General features: G+C 42.2%; 1 protein-coding gene across 4 annotated transcripts in view; it reads right to left on the minus strand.

The window, feature by feature from the left end:
• LOC144264298 (NELL2-interacting cell ontogeny regulator 1-like) overlaps positions 1-21,982 on the minus strand; it is a 47,718-nt gene that overhangs the window by 20,536 nt on the left and 5,200 nt on the right. For 3 of the 4 annotated variants that reach the window (XR_013346020.1, XR_013346019.1, XM_077815934.1), the window contains exons 2-4: positions 7,394-7,442; positions 5,135-5,279; positions 3,317-3,405 (exon numbers count right to left, since the gene is read on the minus strand). Coding sequence is in view for 1 of the 4 variants with exons in the window: in XM_077815934.1 (XP_077672060.1) it covers positions 3,317-3,405; positions 5,135-5,279; positions 7,394-7,442 (283 nt within the window). In the remaining 3 variants the exon portion in view is untranslated. Of the gene's footprint in view, positions 1-2,546; positions 2,732-3,316; positions 3,406-5,134; positions 5,280-7,393; positions 7,443-21,982 lie in introns of all 4 variants that reach the window. The other variant, XR_013346021.1, reaches the window with a different exon arrangement.

The raw sequence follows: 21,982 nt of genomic DNA on the forward strand, positions 1-21,982 counted from the left end.
TCTCACACCCTCATTACCCCCAACACACTGTTGTCATAGTATGTATCTAAAAAGGTATCATATGTAAACTGGTCACACCATGGTCCTGAAAATCATTGTGTCATCTATGTACAGGTTGTATGTATGTGCTGCAAACATGTTCTTAAAATGTATTTGGAAGGCAGTGCTTAAACCCAGCCTGCGCTAGAGAAAGAAATGTGTCTGACCTGCTTGATTACTGGCAGAGGACAATGAATGTATATTTACATATGTAGTAAATGAAGTTATCAAGCTAACATGCTGCAGCTTAATGAGCACACTGACAGATAGAGCCTGCACTCCAGGAATCCTTCCTGACTCTTAGAGCAGAGACAATGGACTTTGGGCAATAGAAGGGGAACAAAAAGGCAATTTGGTTATCCATCCCTTAGGGAGCAAAAGGAACAGCACCCTTTGATTCTGTGAACGTTGGGTTCCCTGACTTGGAGGGCTGGAGATGCTGATTAACTTGTGAATATGAAAACTGCTTAGGCAAAGACTATAATTTGCTAATCTTAAATTTTAGTCTCTAGAAAGACTGTTTAATTTTGTTTTCTTTGTAACCACCGCTGTCTCCTTTTCTCTTGCTAAATCTCTGTTCTTTGTTAACAAATTTATTCTTGTTTTATTACAAAACCATCTCAGTGCTGCGTATTAAAGTGAAGTGTGAGTCTTCAGCTCACCTAACAGGCTGATGTGTCTGGTTTTTTGGAGGCAGCGAACCTAGTAATTTCTGCAAGTGTCCAGCAAGAGGGACTAGACACCGCAGGGAGACATCTCCATGGAACTTGGGAACTGGGGTTCCCTGATCATTACCTGCAAAGCAAGGTTTAGACAGGCAGAGTTTTGAAGAGTTTGCTGGCAAGGCAGACAGGCTGGTGTGTCAGGGAGCTGGCACACAGCATAGCAGCAGGAAAGCTCTCACTCTTGCTAAGGCGGAGGGGTAGCACAGTGGCTCACAGTTCTGGGTGTCCTGAGCAGGACGTCACAATACCAACAAAGGTATCAATGGTTTATGGGATGGTATGGCAGCAATAGGAAGTAGATTAAGACAACTAATCACATTATAAATAATCTGCCAAATATACATAACACACTAAGACAACTGGACATATCGATATGTAAACTATCACACTGAAACTTCTAGTAAGCACTAACTCGAGCTAGGGTGAACTAGTGAGCAGAGAGTTGAAAAGCTCCATAACTCATTAGCAATCTCCTGAGCCATCTAGTCCTCAACGACTATTAAATGCTTTAATGTTTTTTGAGAACATATAAAGAGAATTCCCAGTGGACGTTCCTAGTCCAAACATATTCAAGGATTCAGTCATTTGGATTTAAACAGACTCCCAAATTGAGATGGAGAAAGACAGAGGGTCTGGTTTTGTAAAAATATATCTCACAAAGTGATGTTCTCAAACTCAGCTGTCATACCTACAATTGGGAAATACATGTCCTTGGCATTCATTTCAGCTGAAACCCTTCCCGTCCCTCTTCATTTTCTCTCTGCCATTTGGGTAAAAATAGCTTCATGTAACTTTAATTTAAAAAACAAAAATAGGGGAAGGCTACATTCCCCTAACGTCAAGTGAATTTAGAGACCTGAGGGCTCAAGAATTCAGTTTTCTCTGCAGTCTCTCTCTCTCTCTTTTATTCAGCCTCACTTTTTCTTTGCCATAGTACCTGTGTCCATGACACTGTAGAACCCATAAGGGAAACTGCTAAGAATCTTTATTCACTATGGAGGTTTTTGAAGCAGTCCTGAGAAATCTCTGCAAAAAACCGGAGTTTGAAACCAGTTGGGCAGGTCAGATCTCCTTTTTATTCCTCTTTCAGAAATCTGAGTATCAGGGAATAATCAACTGATGCCGAGTGCTCTGCTTGCTGAAGAGGTTCAACTATACTTGTAACAGAAGGAAAGATGTACTGGTACATTTCAACATGGCATGAATATGTAGTTTTGGCTTTAGTGATGCTCAGCAGATGTATTCATTAAGCAAATTTATTCATGGAGGAGTCTGACATACATTTGACTTGTATTTATTAAGCAGGTTTGTTTATAAGAATACATCTGCTGTGCACCAATTTGGCCCCACTGAAACACATATTTTTCCATAGTAAAATCTTCAGGGTATCTTCATCCCTGCAGCTGCCTTTTTATGTAAACATGATGGCTCAACTTTCAAAGGGTCCTCAGACCAATCTCTAAAAATGCCAATGTGCTTTTACGCTTCCAAACCTGTAAAATACATTTGCTTATATAAATCAGATGTCAGACAATATAATGCTCAAATTTTTAGAAGCTTCTTTTGAAAAATGTGCATGAATAGAAAACATAGAAAATGGAGAACTTACTAAGATCTATGTACATTTTGATGTTGCATATGCAACAGTGGGGTATTTTATGTCTGCGAGACGATAAACCATGCACATTCGCTGGATTTAGGTAATTTAAATATCTTATATTTACATAGTATCTCTCATCCCAGAGTATTTAAATTGCACAACACAGCAATCATTTCACCTACCACTGAAAAGCAGCCACCTCTAGGGTGGAACATGGCAGATGTTTACCAGCAGATAGCAACACTGCACTACAGTTTAAGATAGGACTTGAAGAAGCTTCCAGGTTGTTTAAGGTGCAGCCCTAAGTGGAGTGTATTGCAATAGTGCAATATCAAGGTGGCAAAGATCACAGCAGCAAGGTTTGCATCTGAAAGAAACATTTTCAACATCCTAGCTAGGCAAAGACTAAAAAACCCTTCCTAGACACCACTACTGTTTAACGGCAGTTGGAGACAACAGTAGCCACAGATTGCAAGCCCCAGTGACAACAGGTAGACAAACACTCTCAATAAGAGGGGAAGGTACGATCCTTGGAATATTTTTTGATCATTTTTCCCCAGCCTACCAGCATCACTTCAGTCTTATCCAGAATGAGGTCCAGCCAACCAGCTCCCATCCGTGACCCAACCCCAACCAGCTACTGGGCCAAGGGCTGGTAGCACTGACTGAGTTGGTGAGATAGAGCTAGGGACGGAGCGGGATGTCACCAAAATACTGAAGCTGTGCAGGCCACAGCTCCTCACTAATCCTCTCAATGGGCTTATACGTTGAATAAGAGGGAGCTGGGAACTCATGCTGTTATCCTGAGCAATGAACAGATATTGCCCAACATCATCCCTTAGAACAGTTACATACAGTAGATTGATATTGCCAAAACAAAAATGTATCCATTTTACCCACTTCTAAGCAAAACAACTTTGTCATACAACAAAAAAGTCCAATGCCGCCTTACCCGTGTGTCTAGATTATACGCAGTCTTCTTTAAATCCTGCAAGGCCCTCTGCATGAATTCAAATGCATGGCAGTCAACACAGGGGCGACCTAGGGAAGAGTTTTAGTAGAAAGACATTCCTAAATGGCATGAAATAGTAATCAAAGGGGATGACTATGACTTTTTACGGAATCAGGCCCTTCCAAGAGACAACAAGCAAGTCAGCAACAGGAATTATTATTATTATTATTATTTAGTATATACATAGAACCATAGGTGAGGATGTGAGGACCTGAGACTTTGAATTTGACCCATTATTCCATGGGGAGCCATTGTAGTGAGCAGTGTACCGAGGTGCTCCTAGGGGCTGGTGTTGCTGAGGAGGAGGGCTGCTGCCCTCTGGACTAAATGAAGCATTTTTAAGGTTTGTGTTCTCTGGTCTAAGTAATCCAAGCTGCAGGTCACAAGGATGTGGATGACCATGAGGGGGCCATTTAGGGATCTGGTGCAAAAACTGGGGATTGGTCCTGCTTTGAGCAGGGGGTCGGACTACACGATCTCCTGAGGTCCCTTCCAACCCTGATATTCTATGAAACCAAGGCCAGATCTTCATCCAACTAGAAACTATACACTATAAACATTAGTAATTCAGAGTTAGATAAAGCAATGGTACTAATATGCTCTAAAATCAACTATTATTGGCATTCCATATGCTCTCACTTGCCTCTTAATTTCTATGCTTAATTTCTTTGATTACTTCACTGGGCGATTTGCTCAAATGGGAAGTTCAGGACGTGGGGCCAGTCAGCGCTCTGAAGTTGAGTAGAAACAAGGAAAGAACTAGAGTGAGGCAGCAGTGACCTTCAGCCTGTTGTGCAAACACTGTGACTGATTTCCACACACTTTTGACAAACCAGAGTGGGATCCTACAACATGAAGTCTGCCTGCTAATAAGGAAAGATGAATTTTCAGAGTCCTTTAGAAGTCTGCCTGCCTGAGAAAAGAAACACTCCAAACTATTCAGCTACAGTTGAATAAAAGGAGAAATGTATAAAAATATATTTAAAGACCTAATCTCTGAATGTTCTAGTATATTTCTTAGTCTAATTTTGTTATTAATTATTATTATTATTTAGTATATACATAGAACCATAGGTGAGGATGGCACTTTCCAGACAAATAAAATGATAGGTCCTTGTTCCAAGTAATTTATAATGTAAATTAGACTCATCACAGCTCAACGGATGTCTATACACAACGGGAGGAGAATGGGAGGATGGAGATTGTGATCATGAAAGATTATGAGATGTGCTTATTATTATTTCGGTATCCTGTACATTCATTTTTTTAATTTCAGAGAATTTTTACTATGTTCGGTTTGGGGGACAGTGCCCGGCACGAAGGCACGTGTGAGGGCATTGTTGGCGGAAAGAAGTGATCCTTCAGGATCCATATAAAGGTGGAGACTATAATTGCATGGAACACAGGACTGGAGAGGACGCTCCAAATGTAGGGGGTGGGGAACGGAGCGTCAAGGTGTGCCACACTGGCAGAGTACAGCATGAGAGCAGGGTAGGGGTAGGACTGAAGAAATGCAGGAAGATGCAGAGCAGTGAGGTGCCCTAGATGAGGGGATGGGGAGGACGAATGTGATCCAGAAGCCACTGGGGGACTGAGGGAGTATGTTACGAAGATTTTCATCTAGTGCAATGAATACACGAAGTATCCAGGACTGGTTGAATTAAGATGATCTTTAAACACCTGTAAATGCTGCAGCATTAAATCTGTGTTATACTCATGTATCGTTATGAGATAACCTGTATACAGGGCAGTACATACTTTCAGCTGGGATTGTGGTTCCTGCTTCTTGGCTGGCTTTAATGGGCTCCATGGTGAGCAGCGCAACTACAAAAATCAAAGGAACCATGAAGACCACTCTTCTGAGGAGGTAAGGTGTCAGCATCCTGCTAATTGGTACTTCCTCCTTTATTAGGGGCAATAAACAAGTTAGTGAGAAACATTAAGTTCTGTAAAATAAACCCTTTGTGTCTGTAACGTTCATGATAGTTACAAGACTGACAGTCCTGGAGATTAAATTCCTCTCTTTATCTACAGAACAGGTACAGCATGGACAGTGGCAGAGCCAAGTTCTTCACCCCACCCCACCCTTGTGCCTCAAACCTGGCCTAGAGGGACTTCTTGTAGGAATGAGATAGAAGTTCACTTGCCATGGCTCAGTCAGCCTCTGGCCTCTCTGCTGAGATTGCTAACTAGGGTGCCAGCTTTGTGATGCTGATACTTGTCCTATTCTACACAAACCCAAACCAGCAAGGGTTGGGTCATTGCTAACCCCTGGGAATTTGTGCAGCTCTGCTCCCAAGCTGACCTGCATTTGAACCTAGAGATGAAAAGTGCTCTCTCCCTCTCATTTTTAATGTACCATTTTTTCACATATACCTGAAAAAATAAAATTAATTTTATAATTACTTTGCAACTAAACAAATCACATAAGCTGGTTTCACTCAGCTTCCTTCATGCAGGAGAGGAGGCTTTTCTTAAACCCCAACCCATAGAACCATAGGCAAAGTCTCTGGTCACAACTAAAAAAAAATCAGCAGTTTCTTGACATGAATTATTCCCCCTTGTCTCTCCTCTGATCCCTGCTTGGTTTTCAAACCTTTACTTATTGTCATACATTTGTTCCTGTACATCAGAGATGGCCAAAGCATGGCCAGAAGTATTAGACAGCCTGACCCAAGGTTACCTCATTTGAATACAAAGGTGAAGCCTCTGAACACTGTCAGCTCTTGTATGCAGGGTTTCATCTTGACCCAAGTAGATAAGTTGCTTAGGTCAAGATGGAGCATTGTATACTGGGACCAGTTGTTGTACATTCAAACACAGGCAAAGAGAAAAACTTACTCAGTTCTAAGCAGTAACAAGACTAAAATAAATTCCATATACAGAGAATGCAGATTCTCATTAGCAGAGCACAGGAAGGCAAGAGGATGAGTTGTCCGTTCTTTTTCTAATTTTTAAATATTAACACTGAGCAAAAATGTTGCATAAGAATGTTGAATCCTTGTGCTCTGAATGTGCTGCTGGAATACAGCATTATACAGTACAGTCTCCATTTCCGAGTCAGAAGAGGTGGTTTGCAACAGAAACATAAGGGAATAAACCTGCTGTTTAGACAACTGCAAGGCCACATTTACAAACCCTGCAACTGAGATGAATCTGCAAATTTTGCATGAACACCTGCTGCATATGCAAATTGGCAGCTGGGCCAGCAAAGGAGTACTGTTACGTGCAATCATCTGTGTTCCATGCACAAATCCCCAGTTGTACGTGTAAGTTTACAGTGGGCAGACTTGCACATAGTGCAGCCACAAACTCAGGGTTCCAGTTTCAGAAAAAAAAAAAAAAAAGGGTCCCTGATGTAATTCTTTCAACACCAGAACTGAGAGACTGTGTGAATTTATTGATTCCCTTTGCCGGTCTTCATTATCTTCACTAACAAAGTAAAATTTAGTACGAGCATTAACAGCACAAAAAAAGGGGGTGTTTTTTTTTTAAATCAGTAGTGATCCAAGTGAAAAAGTCCAGTTAAATCCTAGTCCTTGCAACGAGATACAGCAAAATACAGAGAGTGTCCTCCTGAAACAGCAGATTAGGAGAGTGCCATTTACATCTACAGTGCCTATAGCTGCACAGAGGCATCATGAAGGGAGGCTAATTCCTATAAACTCATGCTGAAGCTGAAGCATCAGTGAGGCAAACGAAGCAGAGGCTAAGCTAAACTTTTTCAGGGCACCTGAGACACGTTCAGCCCCAGCCCCAGCTCAGCTTTTTAATGAGCCCCCCTGTAAAAGAAACATTCCCATGGGGCATCAGTTATCTCACACCACACCGAAGTGACTGTTAGGTGTTTGAACAGAAACAGCTGTCTGTGCAGCATAATCACAACATGCTTTCGAGTGCTGTCTGCCTCTGCCTTTGCAGCCGACAGTCAATAAAAATCTGAGAGCAAGGCCTGTTTGGAGTTTTATGAAACAAAAGTCACCCCATCCCTCAAATTATATATATATATATTAGTACCTGATTTCTCTTGTCTTTGTGATGGTCTCTTTGGCATGGCCGCTGCAAACTGCCAACAGAACAAGAAAAAGCATCTCTGAGCATGTGCACTGCTTCTTTTTAACCTTCCCTGAAAGAGGTTATTACTATGGTGAAGGATCTTCCATAGCAACAGTGCAGTGCAGAGCAGTTCAGTACAGAGGCACAATTTAAAGAGGAACAGGCTATGGCTCAGTCTTAAGTGTGAAGTTTCTGTGTAAAGTTGTTAAGATTAGCTACACCTCCCCACTCAAGAGGGTTTGTCTGGCACGGCCAGTTAAAGGGTCTGTAATCACCCAAGGCTGGTTCCCAGGAAGTTTCTCCAGATTTGCAAAAAGAAAAGGAGTACTTGTGGCACCTTAGAGACTAACTAATTTATTTGAGCATGAGCTTTCGTGAGCTACAGCTCACTCACGAAAGCTCATGCTCAAATAAATTGGTTAGTCTCTAAGGTGCCACAAGTACTCCTTTTCTTTTTGCGAATACAGACTAACACGGCTGTTACTCTGAAACCTCTCCAGATTTGCAATCTCAGCCACTGGACGTGAAGAGGCAGAAGAATTAGCAAGACTGGAGGCACTGAATGTTCCACAGTAAGAACTTTATCCCTGCCTCCCTGCCCCAGAGCCAGCACCTTTGCTCCCCTCTCATATCCCTCGAGCCATACATGGGGATGCATTGCTTAATTTAGAACATTTACTTGCAGAATGTATCATGGTGATAGAAAGTTGTGGATTAAACACTTTTTTCAGATGTAAAATTAAGTTTCCTGGATTTCATCTTTGCCCTTTGTGCACATTTGCCCCATCATGAGACATCCACATGATGCGGCATGTTTGGCAGTCCCTGTTTCAAAAGGATGGGCATAGCAGAAGTGAGGGTCAGGACTGAGATGCACTAGCAGAGCTATGAAGGGAACATTTGCTGGCTACCAAACTTAAATATAAATTTGTAATTGTTGCTATCTACCCAAGCCATACAAAAGAAGAAGAAGATTCCCAAGCCCCTAGCACCACCACTCCACAAAAAAAAAAAATCATCTTACAGAGTTTTGACCCTGCAAAAGGGAGAAGAGCTAGAGATCCCATGAAGCCTACTAGGAACTATACTATTGATTTTATGTGGAAGGCACTCAGCTACTACGGACAGCAGTATGAAACCCTAAAATAGATAGAGTTTACAGTCTTAGACAAGCAACAAGCCAAATGAAGAAGCTGAGGAACAAAACATACAATAAACTTTTCTGTAATCCTCATCTATCCCAATTGGCTGATAAGCCACTGTTAGTGCAGTAAATTCAATTCATGTGAGCTTCATGGTAAAGCTGGGTCTTGCAGAGGGATTTGAAGGAGAGGGGGGTGGCTTTACATCTTGCAGAGGGTATTCTATCAGTAAGGGGTAGTATGAGGAAAGCACAGGAGTGGATGTGAGAGAAATAGCCAAAAGGGGAGGCTGGGGCTGACATAACTGCAGGGCAGAGATGGCAGGAGACAAGACCAGATGAGCAAGGAGGGGTAGAGAAGTGAAGAGCATGTTGAGTTTGGGGTACAGACCAAAGAATCATCCCCTTAACCTTTATCCCAAAGCCTTCAGGCCAGCCCTGGGCATAGTAATATATTTCTAGTGGATGGGGTCTTTAGAGGTTAGACAGCAAAATATTGTTTTCCAGGCCAACACAAAAGCTATGGAGTCTGGTATGCAGTTCTCAGAGAAACAATAATCATTCTGACTTTGATTATTAATACCTGACAAATAAGCTACAAAGCATTGCTGAAATGATACAGGCTATACCTTCATCATTCTAGAAAACATTTTGTTATCAAGAACAGACTGCAGGAGATGCACTCCACCCCATTGTTGTACTGTGCATTGCCCCATTACTGTGATTTCTGCAGAATACTGTTTTTAGGCACTTAACCATTCAGTGAACCAAGAAAAATTCTCAGGCTTTGCACTGTTATCACTGGAACCCAGAATTGTCTGAAAGCCTTAAGCCCGGCAGTCTGATGGGTGAGTCTGCACACCAAAACATCAGAATGATCCCTCGGAAACTTGGAGTTGCCTGAGCCGGAGTTGCAGATACTTACAGCAGTTTAATAGCTTGAGACAGGATTTATGTTTCAAAATAATAGCAGGTCATTTAGAGGACAGACAGATTTTCAAAGTGAAAAGCCAGAACGCTTGTCCCAGTGAAAGAGAATTTACAGACACTTTTTAGAGGGGGTTGAGATGTGCACAGGAGGGTTTATCAGCTGTGTTATGACCAGGACATGGGCAGTCAGACCTAGTGGCTGGAGCAGGAGTCAGGCACTGGGAGAACAGAGTCCAAGACAGGCCAGAGGGTGAACCAAGAGTCAGGTGCTTGGAGGCAGGCAGGAGGTCAGGGTTGGGCACCAGGTTACAGACAGCAATCAAAGAGTGATGTCAAGGACAAACCAGGGTCGATTGCAAGCAAGGATCTGGAGCAAAAATGGGCAGGTAGTCTGAGTTGTTGCTCAGACAGCTTCCCATCCTGGCTTAAGTACTGATATTGGCCAATCAGGGGGCTGTCAGAGGGTGTCACTCAAGTCCTGCTGGGCGGTACTTCCTGCCAAGCCCAGCCTCACGGGGTCCTCCCATGAGAACTCAGCCTAAGCCTTCTATGGTGAGGGGGAGGCATCAGCAGCCCAAAACCCTCCAGGTTCCAGCTCTGCAGGTTTTAGCAAACTAAGAGAGACAGGAAAAGAAAAGGGTACCTCTTCTGTACTTTTGTCTATTTTTGTTTTACCTCTGCTCCTTGCCTCTTGTCTTCCAAGTCCTCTCTCTCCCTCTGCCACACTTTTTCCATTCTCTCTCACATTCACTCTCACTCCTTTGTCTCCCATCTTGATCCCTTTCGTTCCCCATTCTGGCCCTGACACCCGACCAAAATCTGGGGCTCACCTGCAGTGCATGTGGTGGCAATGCGTGCAGCGGTAGGCTGTCATTCAGAGGTGTCAAGATTCTCAGCCTCCTCAGAGACTTGACTTCTTGTGGGGCAGGGGAGAATCATGGGGGGTGCATAGTGGGAACATTACTATCTGGCAGATCTAGATGTGCTCACTCAGCCAGCTCAGGTGCCTGGCAACTCCTTCATGCCTCCATTCTGCAGGGGTTTGTATACACTGCTTCTGTAAAACAGACAGGACATGGAGAGGGACTCAGAAAAAAAGGGACTGTTTAGAAAAGCTGGACGAGCACAAGTCCATGGGGCCGGATGTGCTGCATCTGAGAGAGCTAAAGGAGTTGGCGGATGTGATTGCAGAGCCATTGGCCATTATCTTTGAAAACTCATGGCAATCGGGGGAGGTCCTGGATGACTGGAAAAAGGCTAATGTAGTGCCCATCTTTAAAAAAGGGAAGGAGGAGAATCTGAGGAACTACAGGCCAGTCAGCCTTACCTCAGTCCCTGGAAAAATCATGGCGCAGGTCCTCAAGGAATCAATTCTGAAGCACTTCGAGGAGAGGAAAGTGATCAGGAACAGTCAGCATGAATTCACCAAAGGCAAGTCATGCCTGACTAACCTAATTGCCTTCTATGACGAGATAACTGGCTCTGTGGATGAGGGAAAGCAGTAGATGTGTTATTCCTTGACTTTAGCAAAGCTTTTGACACAGTCTCCCACATTCTTGCCAGCAAGTTAAAGAAATATGGGCTGGATGAATGGACTATAAGGTGGATAGAAAGTTGGCTAGATCTTGCTCAATGAATAAGATCAATGGCTCCATGTCTATCAAGTGGAGTGCCCCAAGGGTCGGTCCTGGGGCCGGTTTTGTTCAATATCTTCATTAATGATCTAGAGGATGGCACCCTCAGCAAGTTTGCAGAGGACACTAAACTGGGAGGAGAGGTAGATACGCTCGGGGTAGGGATAGAATACAGAGGGACCTAGACAAATTAGAGGATTGGGCCAAAAGATATCTGATGAGATTCAACAAGGACAAGTGCAGAGTCCTGCACTTAGGATGGAAGAATCCCATGCACCGCTACAGACTAGGGACCGAATGGCTCGGCAGCAGTTCTGCAGAGAAGGACCTAGCGGTTACAGTGGATAAGAAGCTGGATAGGAGTCAGTGTGCCCTTGTTGCCAAGAAGGCCAATGGCATTTTGGGCTGTATAAGTAGCGGCATTGCCAGCAGATCGAGGGACGTGATCGTACCCCTCTATTTGACATTGTTGAGGCCTCATCTGGAGTACTGTGTCCAGTTTTGGGCCCCACACTACAAGAAGGATGTGGAAAAATTGGAAGACGTCCAGCGGAGGGCAACAAAAATGATTAGGGGACTGGAACACATGACTTATGAGGAGAGGCTGAGGGAACTGGGATTGTTTAGTCTGCAGAAGAGAAGAATGAGGAGGGATTTGATAGCTGCTTTCAACTACCTGAAAGGGGGTTCTAAAGAGGATGGATCTAGACTGTTCTCAGTGGTAGCAGATGGCAGAACAAGGAGTAATGGTCTCAAGTTGCAGTGGGGGAGGTTTAGGTTCAATATTAGGAAAAACTTTTTCACTAGGAGGGTGGTGAAGCATTGGAATGCGTTACCTAGGGAGGTGGTAGAATCTCCTTCCTTTGAAGGTTTTAAGGTCAGGCTTGACAAAGCCCTGGCTGGGATGATTTAGCTGGGGATTGGTCCTGCTTTGAGCAGGGGGTTGGACTAGATGACCTCCTGAGGTCCCTTCCAACCCTGATAGTCTATGATTCTATGACATCCCTGATTTTCAAAGCCACATGATTACCCTGAGGACTTCACTATTGCTGTCCATTTTACATGGAAGGCACTCAGACATGACAGTGATGGGAGGCAGAAAAACAAACACTGAGATAGGTAGACAGACATTTATATAAATTGGGATCGTAGCCCTTTATTTTATTTTAAATAAATTTAGTAACGTTGTATTACAACACCGTGAGTTCGGCACTGGTGGCTACAGTTTCAAGCTCAACCAAGTGAGTCACCTCTGCTACTTGCTTCCGATTTAGAGTCTCTAGGAACACATAAAGACCAAGGATCGTGACCACACATACATTTCACAAGTACAAGGTCTGATCTGTTTTACAAGTTTTATTAAAGTCACAGTTAAAGTTATTACCCAAGTATATAGAAATTCTATAAAGACCTATGCACAAGTTACTCATATACTTGCAATATTCTTAAGGTCTGATGGCTGCGTTGCCAATTGATCTTCTGTAGAGCAATGGTTCCTGCTGGAGTTTCCCATACGGAGCTCAGTTTTCCTCATCTGGGCACCCTGTTTTTATAATGCGATTCTGACTATACCTCATTAGCATTTACACATATAGTGCACCCTGCAGTTAGTCACATTTTTCTAACACGTGCCCTATCTGGTATCTTGTAAGCAAAAAATTCTCTTAGTTAATTTTTCGCAATATCACCCATTGGTGCATCTTTTCCAGTAATCTTGTGGCATAAGGTCATTCTTTGATCACTTACTTGTGTCAAGCATTTCTTAAGCCTATGGCCTAGTATGACTATAAGCTAAAATCTTAGAAGCCTTAGCCAGTAGGCCTTGTGTTTTAGCCATATGTATTAGATATCTAAGTAATTATCTCTTCTATAATCTGACAATTTAAATCTATTTAGCATGCAATGATGATATATGAAATAGCATACAAGTTAGTTATATTACACAACAAATGAATAGTAAACTACAATCATTGGCTACAGGATTGCGTTGTTAACTCACATAAACACACAGCGTGGGAGGATGGGAGTGATCATGATGAGTAAGAAGAGGTTAAAATTTATTTTTTGCAGGGAGTGTGAGACGAGAGTACCTTTTATTTTTAAGGGTACCTGGAGGCAGGAGAGCTGGTTGCAAAATATTTTGCAGGCTGGCAAAAAAACAAACAAAAAATGCCTATGGCTCGCCTTGACCAAGGCCCTTGTTCATCCTGGGGATGCCCTAAGAAAGGCATCTGTGCCCTAGAGAAAATTTTTCTCCAACTTTTCCATACTAAAGACCTGCCTTTTCCACCCCAGGAATACCCATCCAGGATGGGTAAGGTGATCACAACCAGTGCTAGGCAAATTTTTTCCCCTGAAAGTTTTTTCAGCAAAAAATTGAAGATTTGTTTATACTGAAACATTTTACAAATTTGTGCTGATGTTGCCAAATTATTTGTGTCAAAAAAAAAATTCAGAAAAAGGTAAAACTGTTTCAGTTTTACAGTTCAAAACAATTTTGTTTAGAAGTTCCCTTCAATTTTATTTTAAAAAAACCCAACAGCCTTTAAAAATGGTCAAAACTGAAACAAAATATTTTGTTTACCCTGAAACAACTTTGTCTCTGACTTTTTGATTCACTAAAAATTCAGGAAAGTGTCAGTATTATGTTGATCCAAACAAATTTTTTTCAGTATTTTGAAATTACTAGTGAAAAAAAAAAATCTGTTACTCACACAGGTCTATTATTATTAATATAATTATTTATTTGTATTACCATACTACCTAGGAGCCCTAGACATGGGCCAGACAGACACCGAGTCCAGTTCACAACCTGCAAGTTGAAAAGCCATGCACTGAAGTAGCATACAAACACGTATGCTGGGATTCCACAGTACATTTCGTTATTATTTTTAGGGCACACTTATATCCCCTCGATCATGCAAAGCTGTAGTCCTAATGACCACTCACTGTCTCAAAGAAAAGAAAACAAAAAAAAAAAGACATAGCTTTCTGTTTCTCAGATGTTTTTCTAATGCCAAGGAACTTGCTCTGTGCAGACATCTCTGGGTTTTCATCACCGCAGAACAATCTCATCTCAGAAGGGAGATTTCTTTTAACTAGCTTTCCAACTGCGTCTTGGAAACTGCATCAAGGTAAAGAGGAAAGGGTTTGTGGGGGGAGGGGGGTTTAAAAGCTCCTATTTTTCAAAGCACATATTCTTGCTATGTCTGTGCTAATGGAACACTTGTGATATGCTAAATGTTGCTGTCACAATACTGCCACCTTTGAAGAGTTACAGTACAATCCAATACTGCTCTGAATCATGGAGGGGAAAATGTGTTCACACTTAGGGCATGTGGTTTTCATATTGTCAGGTTTTTTTAAATGTGCAAGTTGAAGTGAGAATTTTTCAAGATTCAAAATAAGAAAAAAAAAAAAAAGTCCCAATAGATTTATGGCAGCTTTACAACATGGTTCAGGCAAACAAAGGTTTTTAAGTAACAGTAATAACAAAAATATCTTTTTGACACAAACAAGACCACGGCTGCATTCAGTATCTGAAAAACACACACCGAACATGACAGAAATTAGCTTGTGCTACTGCTTACTCTGCAGTTAAAGTTGAATTCCAACCTCCATTATAACCCCCCACTTAACCTCTTCAATTGCTCATGGCTCTTGCAAACAAATGCATTTGAGTCTGTAATTTTCCATACTTAGTCTTCTCACAGAAGTGACTCAGGGGGAATGGGGAGAAGGGGAGATACTTTGAAGAGAATTGATGCAGTTTGTATAAAAACTAAACAAATGCACTATGCCCTTACTTATTCCAGGCAAAAATATTGACCCTGCATCATTCAAAGTTGGCTCAAACTTTTTTGTATTTAAAGTTGGATTGTTTTGTAGCTATGGTGCAAGCCACATCTGAATAAAATCTGTTCAGTACTTTAAAAAAAAACTGATGAGCATATAAATGTTTTTTTCACATGCACAGTAGAATTTTTGGCTTGGGGTTTTTGCTGATTGTTTTGTTTGTTTTTTAAGAGTGGCTTAGACAATGCAAGCCACTCATTGACTAATTGGGACTTTGGCTGTTTTGAAAGCTTTACTACTGTCTTTTTCTAAATATTCAAAACTTAGGCTGTGTCTACACTGGAATCTGAAGGCCAAAACTTTTGTCATTCAGGGGTGTGAAAAAAAAAAAAAAAAACCCACACACACACACAGACACCCCCGAACGACAAAAGTTTTGCTAACGAAAAGCACCGGTGAACAGCGCTTTGTTGGCAGGAGAGCTGTCTCCTGCCAACAAACAGCGGCTACACTGCGCACCTTTTAGCGGGACAGCTGTAGTGGCTAAAAGGTGTGTAGTGTAGATGTAGCCTTAATTTTGAAAGGAAAATACTAAATTGTCACTTTTTCCTAAGAGTGAAGTCAGGGAACCAGGTGGCTCAAAAGTTTGGTAATGACATGAAAAACTTTTAAACTCAAGATTAGTGAGTTAAATCTGGCCCAGAGTAGTAGTGACTAGCACTCAGTATCTTAATGGACAGGTGCACCTCTGGATGTTTTATTGACAGAATGACATTCTTGAAGGAGTATTAATTCTGGCCTGCCTTCCCAATCCAAAAAGAAAGAGAGAGAAAAAATTGTACATGTCAGTGAAGAGACTAGGGAACAGAAATAACTCTTCAAAGTAAAGAAAAGGCAGCCTTAAGATCCCAATTAAACCATCTTCATTTAGATCAGACACAAGCACAGCAACTCAGAAAGTACCCTCATCCCCAAAACAAATGTAACAAAGCTGTATTGGGACAGTGCCTGTGCCACGCCAAATTGCATTGGCATTCTCATTCTCACATGCAGACTTATAAGTTTTGTGTGTTTTGTGCATAACGTTGTGCCGCAGATGCTTTTGAAGTGAAGGATAAAGGAAAACAGAATTTCTGTTCACAGTGGGCCAGCTAATTAAAGGTCAACGACAGATTGAGCTGAACACATGACTCTGGGTCCATGAAGGCAGTGAATATAGACAATTCCCAAATTGGAGTGTTTTAATAGTCCAGGGCTTGGAAAGAGTGAGCAGAGAGAACATATTGACGTACCCTCGGTCCCTTTTCTTTCAAGCTGGCTTTGAAATCTCCCAATGGAAACATTTCTTCTGTTTCTAGAGACCAGCTGTTCAGCAAGAGACGGGAAATAGAGGGAGCAACAGTCAAGCAGCTTTGAAATCTGCTCATGCTGGCACACTGAAATTTGTATTAACTCATACCTATGACAGCAATTAAAGAAATAAGACACTTCATGAAGTAATTCTCATCTCGCCTCCTCCCCCAGTATATTTGCATGCACAAAAAAGGCAATGGGGCTTTGTGATGGGGGTCACTCACCTCCCATGAGTGCCTTCTGTCAGCCAGGTGCAATCCTGCACTCTTTTCTTCTCATGGTGCCCCTTGTCATCTATTGCCCTTGTCAGGCATGCCTTCAGTGGCTCAACCCTGTGGCCAAGTCACACACAGTGAAACGCTGTGCCCTTGGTAATGTCAGTCAAACGTGAACAAACAAACCCCTTCCAGGGTAAAAGGTCCAACAGGGCCTGTCCCTGTGCCCATGGTAATGTCTACAGCCCTGTCTCTGGGCTCAGATCTCAGCCCCTTCTGGGCTAGCTTTAAGTCCATCCCTGCCCTGTTATAGAGTAGTCCCCCCAGGGCTTCCTCCCTGGAGACTCTTTAAGTCCTGCCCTTCACTTGGGCCTCTTCTTGGGACTTAGACCACCCTGCCAGTGAGGGGACCCAGCCTGCCCACTACTCAGGGTCCCAACCCAAGGACCCTATAAATAGCAGCCACTAGCCCTCGAATGATAGAGTGATCTAAACATTCTCTGCCCTATAATAGTTGCTGCTGCTATTCCCTGGGTCACTTCCCATGTAGCCCCTTACTCAGGGCTGAAGTTCTTCCTCACAAAATAACAATGTCACTACAACCTGTCTTCTGGTTCTCCACTGAGCTCCAGCAAGGACCACCTTCCTTGCTCCTCTGGTCCCAGCCAGCAACTGACCTGCTCAGCCCCTGCAGCTCCTTTAATCCGAGCCTGCTGTGCTCTGATTGGCTGCTTTCCTGCATCCTTTCTAGGCAGGCCTGGAGAACCCACCTTTATTGCTCCTTTTCTGGGGCGGGGTGTGGTAGGAGGACCATGAGGTCTCCAGCAGGGGGCCTCAAAGGGCCTGGTACACTCCATTACAGGTGCATTCAGTGTCCACCCTCACTCCTAAAGTAGACTCCAGGGAGGGTGTAAACTAGGTTTAGTGTAAATTGTGGTGGCTGGTGCTAAATTTGTATGCCACACCCAATCATCAGAGGCTCCTCAAAGGATCATGTCCCAAGAGTGTATTGACATCATAGAAAAGTAAGTAAACCAAGAAAAGAGCAGATAGGAGGGCAAGTTGCAGGAACCAGACTGACGGCACAGTAGAACATCCATTGCCATCAAGTGATACAGAGTGATCTAAACATTCTCCAGCAAGTTCTCAGTGCTGCCTCAGGGAGAACAACACCCAAAATATAGCAAACAGTAAAGAAAGAATCCAAGTTCCAGCCTCCTACCCCCATACTCCCCACACAGAGATTCAAGTTCACATAACACAAGAATGAAAATCCAGGGCTCCTAAACTATATATGCCCTTGTATTATCGTCAACAACATGTGTATCTGAGCACCTTCCAGCAGTGGATTAAACCACATTTTTCATGCAAGATTTGTTCTCTCATCTTCTCCCCAGGGGAAGATTTATTTGTTCAGTGTAACATTGAGGGATTTGTTTTTACACATGCACCCATTGCTCTGTGGTTAGGCTGAAGGAGTGCACCTGGCACTTAGTACAGAAAGTGGTGATGTTTATGATGGTCCTTCATTCCTGTGAGAGTTTGTTCCACAGTCTGTGAACAGCCCCTGAGAAAACTGTCTCTTGCACAGGCAAGCTTTACCCCTGTGTTAGAAAGCTCCATTGTGTCTGGGGAGTGGAGTTGTCAACGATGGTCCTCATCCCAGAGCATTAGGTGATATTTTAAATATCCCAGGCCACTGAGAGCCTTGAAGGCAAAGACTGAGACCTGGAACTGGACTTGATAGTCTGTGGGAAGCCAGCAGAGGACGTGGAAGACAAGGCTCCTGTGCTCTCGCTGGCCCTTGTTGCTGAGGAGTCATGCTGCAGTGTTCTGTACTAGCTGGAGTTTCCTAAGGGCCGCTGGCTCCATGCCCAGATGCTCTCTGGGCTACAGAAATGCAATGTAAGTGATGTCCAGAACACACACACACACACACACACACACACACACGTGCCTCTTACCACTGAAGCTGGGAACTGGACATCTGCAGATCTTTCAGAAGCAGTCATTTAAACAGATGCAGTTATTCAGCAAAACCTTGACTGATATATTCATACCATTTCACTTTTGTATACTTCTGCATGAAGGATTCCTCCTCCCCTTCCTGGGCCTGGGGAGGTCACTGGCACCCAGCCCAGTTATCCAAGGTGGCACAAGGGACAAAATTCGGCACAAGTCTACAGATCAATAACACACCTGAGGCTTTTCAAATAGTCTGCTTACAATGTCTAGATTAATTAACAAGCAGTAAAGGACATGTTCTTCCTGAAGCTACCTCAGCAGACAGTGAGCTAAAATGTAACCTTTCTTCAGAGGTGTTTTCTATCTTGTGCCAGAAGCCAAACAAATGAGGTGCAAACCATTGAACCAACTGAAATAACAGGTCTGTATTCATTTGCTTCAGTCTTCACGGCTGAGGATATTAGGGAGATTCCCAAACCTGAGCAGTCTTTTGTGACAAATCTGAGGAATTGTCACAGATTGAAGTGTCACTAGAGGAGGTTTTGGAATTAATTGAGAAACTTAACAGTAACAAGTCACCGGGACCAGATGGCATTCACCCAAGAGTTCTGAATGTTCAAATGTGAAATTGCAGAACTGTTAACTATGGTTTGTAACCTGTCCTTTAAATCAGCTACTGTACCCAATGACTGGAAGATAGCTAACGTAACGCCAATATTTAAGAAGGGTTCTAGAGGTGATCCTGGCAATTACAGATCACTAAGTCTAATGTCAGTACCGGGCAAATTAATTGAAACAATAGTAAAGAATAAAATTGTCAGACACATAGAAGAACATAAATTGTTGCGCAAAAGTCAACATGGTTTCTGTAAAGGGAGATCATGTCTTACTAATCTATTAGAGTTCTTTGAGGGAGTCAGACATGTGGACAAGGGGGATCCATTGGACATAGTGTACTTAGATTTCCAGAAAGCCTTTGACAAGGTCCCTCACCAAAGGCTCTTATGTAAATTAAGTTGTCATGGGATAAGAGGGAAGATCCTTTCATGGAATGAGAACTGGTTAAAAGACAGGAAACAAACGGTAGGAATAAATAGTAAAGTTTCAGAATGGAGAGGGGTAACTAGTGGTGTTCCCCAAGGGTCAATCCTAGGACCAATCCTATTCAACTTATTCATAAATGATCTGGAGAAAGGGGTAAACAGTGAGGTGGCAAAGTTTGCAGATGATACTAAACTGCTCAAGATAGTTAAGACCAAAGCAGACTGTGAAGAACTTCAAAAAGATCTCACAAAACTAAGTGATTGGGCAACAAAATGGCAAATGAAATTTAATGTGGATAAATATAAAGTAATGCACATTGGGAAAAATAACCCCAACTATACATACAATATGATCGGGGCTAATTTAGCTACAACTAATCAGGAGAAAGATCTTGGCGTCATCGTGGATAGTTCTCTGAAGACATCCACACAGTGTGCAGCAGCAGCAGCCAAAAAAGCAAACGGGATGTTAGGAATCATTAAAAAAGGGATAGAGAATAAGACGGAGAATACCTTATTGCCCTTATATAAATCCATTGTACGCCCACACCTTGAATACTGCATACAGATGTGGACCCTCATCTCAAAAAAGATATACTGGCATTAGAAAAGATTCAGAAAAGGGCAACTAAAATGATTAGGGGTTTGGAATGGGACCCATATGAGGAGAGAGTAAAGAGGCTAGGACTTTTCAGCTTAGAAAAGAGGAGACTAAGGGGGGATATGACACAGGTATATAAAATCATGAGTGGTGTGGAGAAAGTAAATAAGGAAAAGTTATTTACTTGTTCCCATACTATAAGAACTAGGGGCCACCAAATGAAATTAATGGGTAGCAGGTTTAAAACAAATAAAAGGAAGTTCTTCACTCAGTGCACGGTCAACCTGTGGAACTCCTTGCCTGAGGAGGTTGTGAAGGCTAGGACTATAACAGGGTTTAAAAGAGAATTGGATGAATTCATGGAGGTTAAGTCCATTAATGGCTATTAGCCAGGATGGGTAAGGAATGATGTCCCTAGCCTCTGTTTGTCAGAGGGTGGAGATGGATGGCAGGAGAGAGATCACTAGATCATTACCTGTTAGGTTCACTCCCTCTGGGGCACCTGGCATTGGCCACTGTCGGTAGACAGAATACTGGGCTAGACGGACCTTTGGTCTGACCCAGTAGGCCGTTCTTATGTTCTTTTAAACAAACAGCTGAATTTACATTAGTCATAACCTACATGCCTTAGTCAGAATGATTATGCCAGTCTTCCTGGCATCTCTGCAGACTGATGGAGTAAAGTTGAGTTGCTTATTGCTAGTGTTTCTATAAAGTGAGAGAAAAGGAATAGCAAACAATATGCTGCCACCTTTTGGTTACATTTATGGGACCAGGTATTGCCTGGAAAAGTTTCTTCAGTGGAAATTAAAATAAAGCTGCACCCACTTGCCACAGTGAAACATTCTGACATTTCATAGGATGAAGGAAAGCATCCCTTCACATTCTAACAACTCTACTCAAAATTATCACATAAGCTTGATGGCTGTTTGGTCATTGGACAATACTAGAAAAATATCGTCCTGTATGTTAACAATCTATTTATTACAAAAAACTTATCCCTACCTCAAGTTTAGTATTGAAAGGGACCTGAGGACACAAATATGTGTAGCTTAAAACAAAACAACTATTGCACAGATGTTGGGCAAAAAATAACTGCCAGAATGGAAGGCATAGGTTCTCCTGCAACAATAGCTTGGAAAAATAAATGACTGAATGTGACAACTTTTTAAAAACTATTTATAGCAAATACAGACTTCAAAATGTTTTCCAAAATTTCGTTGAGAGCATCTCAAACAACAAAAGAGGCTGAGTCCTACCGTTACTTTTGCTGTAGAGGCGGATGAATAATGGATTTTTTGGTTCACTAGCAATTCTGAAAAAAATTGGGTGGGGGTGGAGAGAAATAGTTTCAGGCTGAACCAAAACCAAAAATTTTTGGCATATCAAAAAATTTCAAAAAATTGTTTTGGGTTGAGCAAGACATTTTCTTTAACCCAAAACAAAGGTTTCATTTTAATTTAATAAAATTAAAGGAAATTTCTAAACAAAGTCATTTCGAACTGAAAAAATCAAAATGTCCTGTTCCAAAAATATTTAAACATTTAGATTTTTTTTAATTTTTCTTTTTTTAGATTTTACTTAAACGATTTGGTGAAATTGATACAAATTCTGTTTGCCAAATCTGCATTTTTTCCACTACAAAAGTTTTGAACAAGTGCGCTCAGCTCTATTTTTCCTGGCCCTTTGTGGGTGAGGCGTTTAAGTTGAGATTTGGTTCTCCCTGCTCCCCTTTTCTGCTTCCTTCATTTCTTGCAATAAGTCTAACACCTATGAACAGCTGTATGGACCACTGGAAAAACTCATTTAAAACAACAAATGCTGTATAGCATTTGAAATACATTTTGAAGATTAATTTTTCCAAGGTTCAGAT

The sequence above is a fragment of the Eretmochelys imbricata genome, chromosome 4, assembly GCF_965152235.1.
Source record: "Eretmochelys imbricata isolate rEreImb1 chromosome 4, rEreImb1.hap1, whole genome shotgun sequence".
Classification (NCBI taxonomy): domain Eukaryota; kingdom Metazoa; phylum Chordata; order Testudines; family Cheloniidae; genus Eretmochelys; species Eretmochelys imbricata.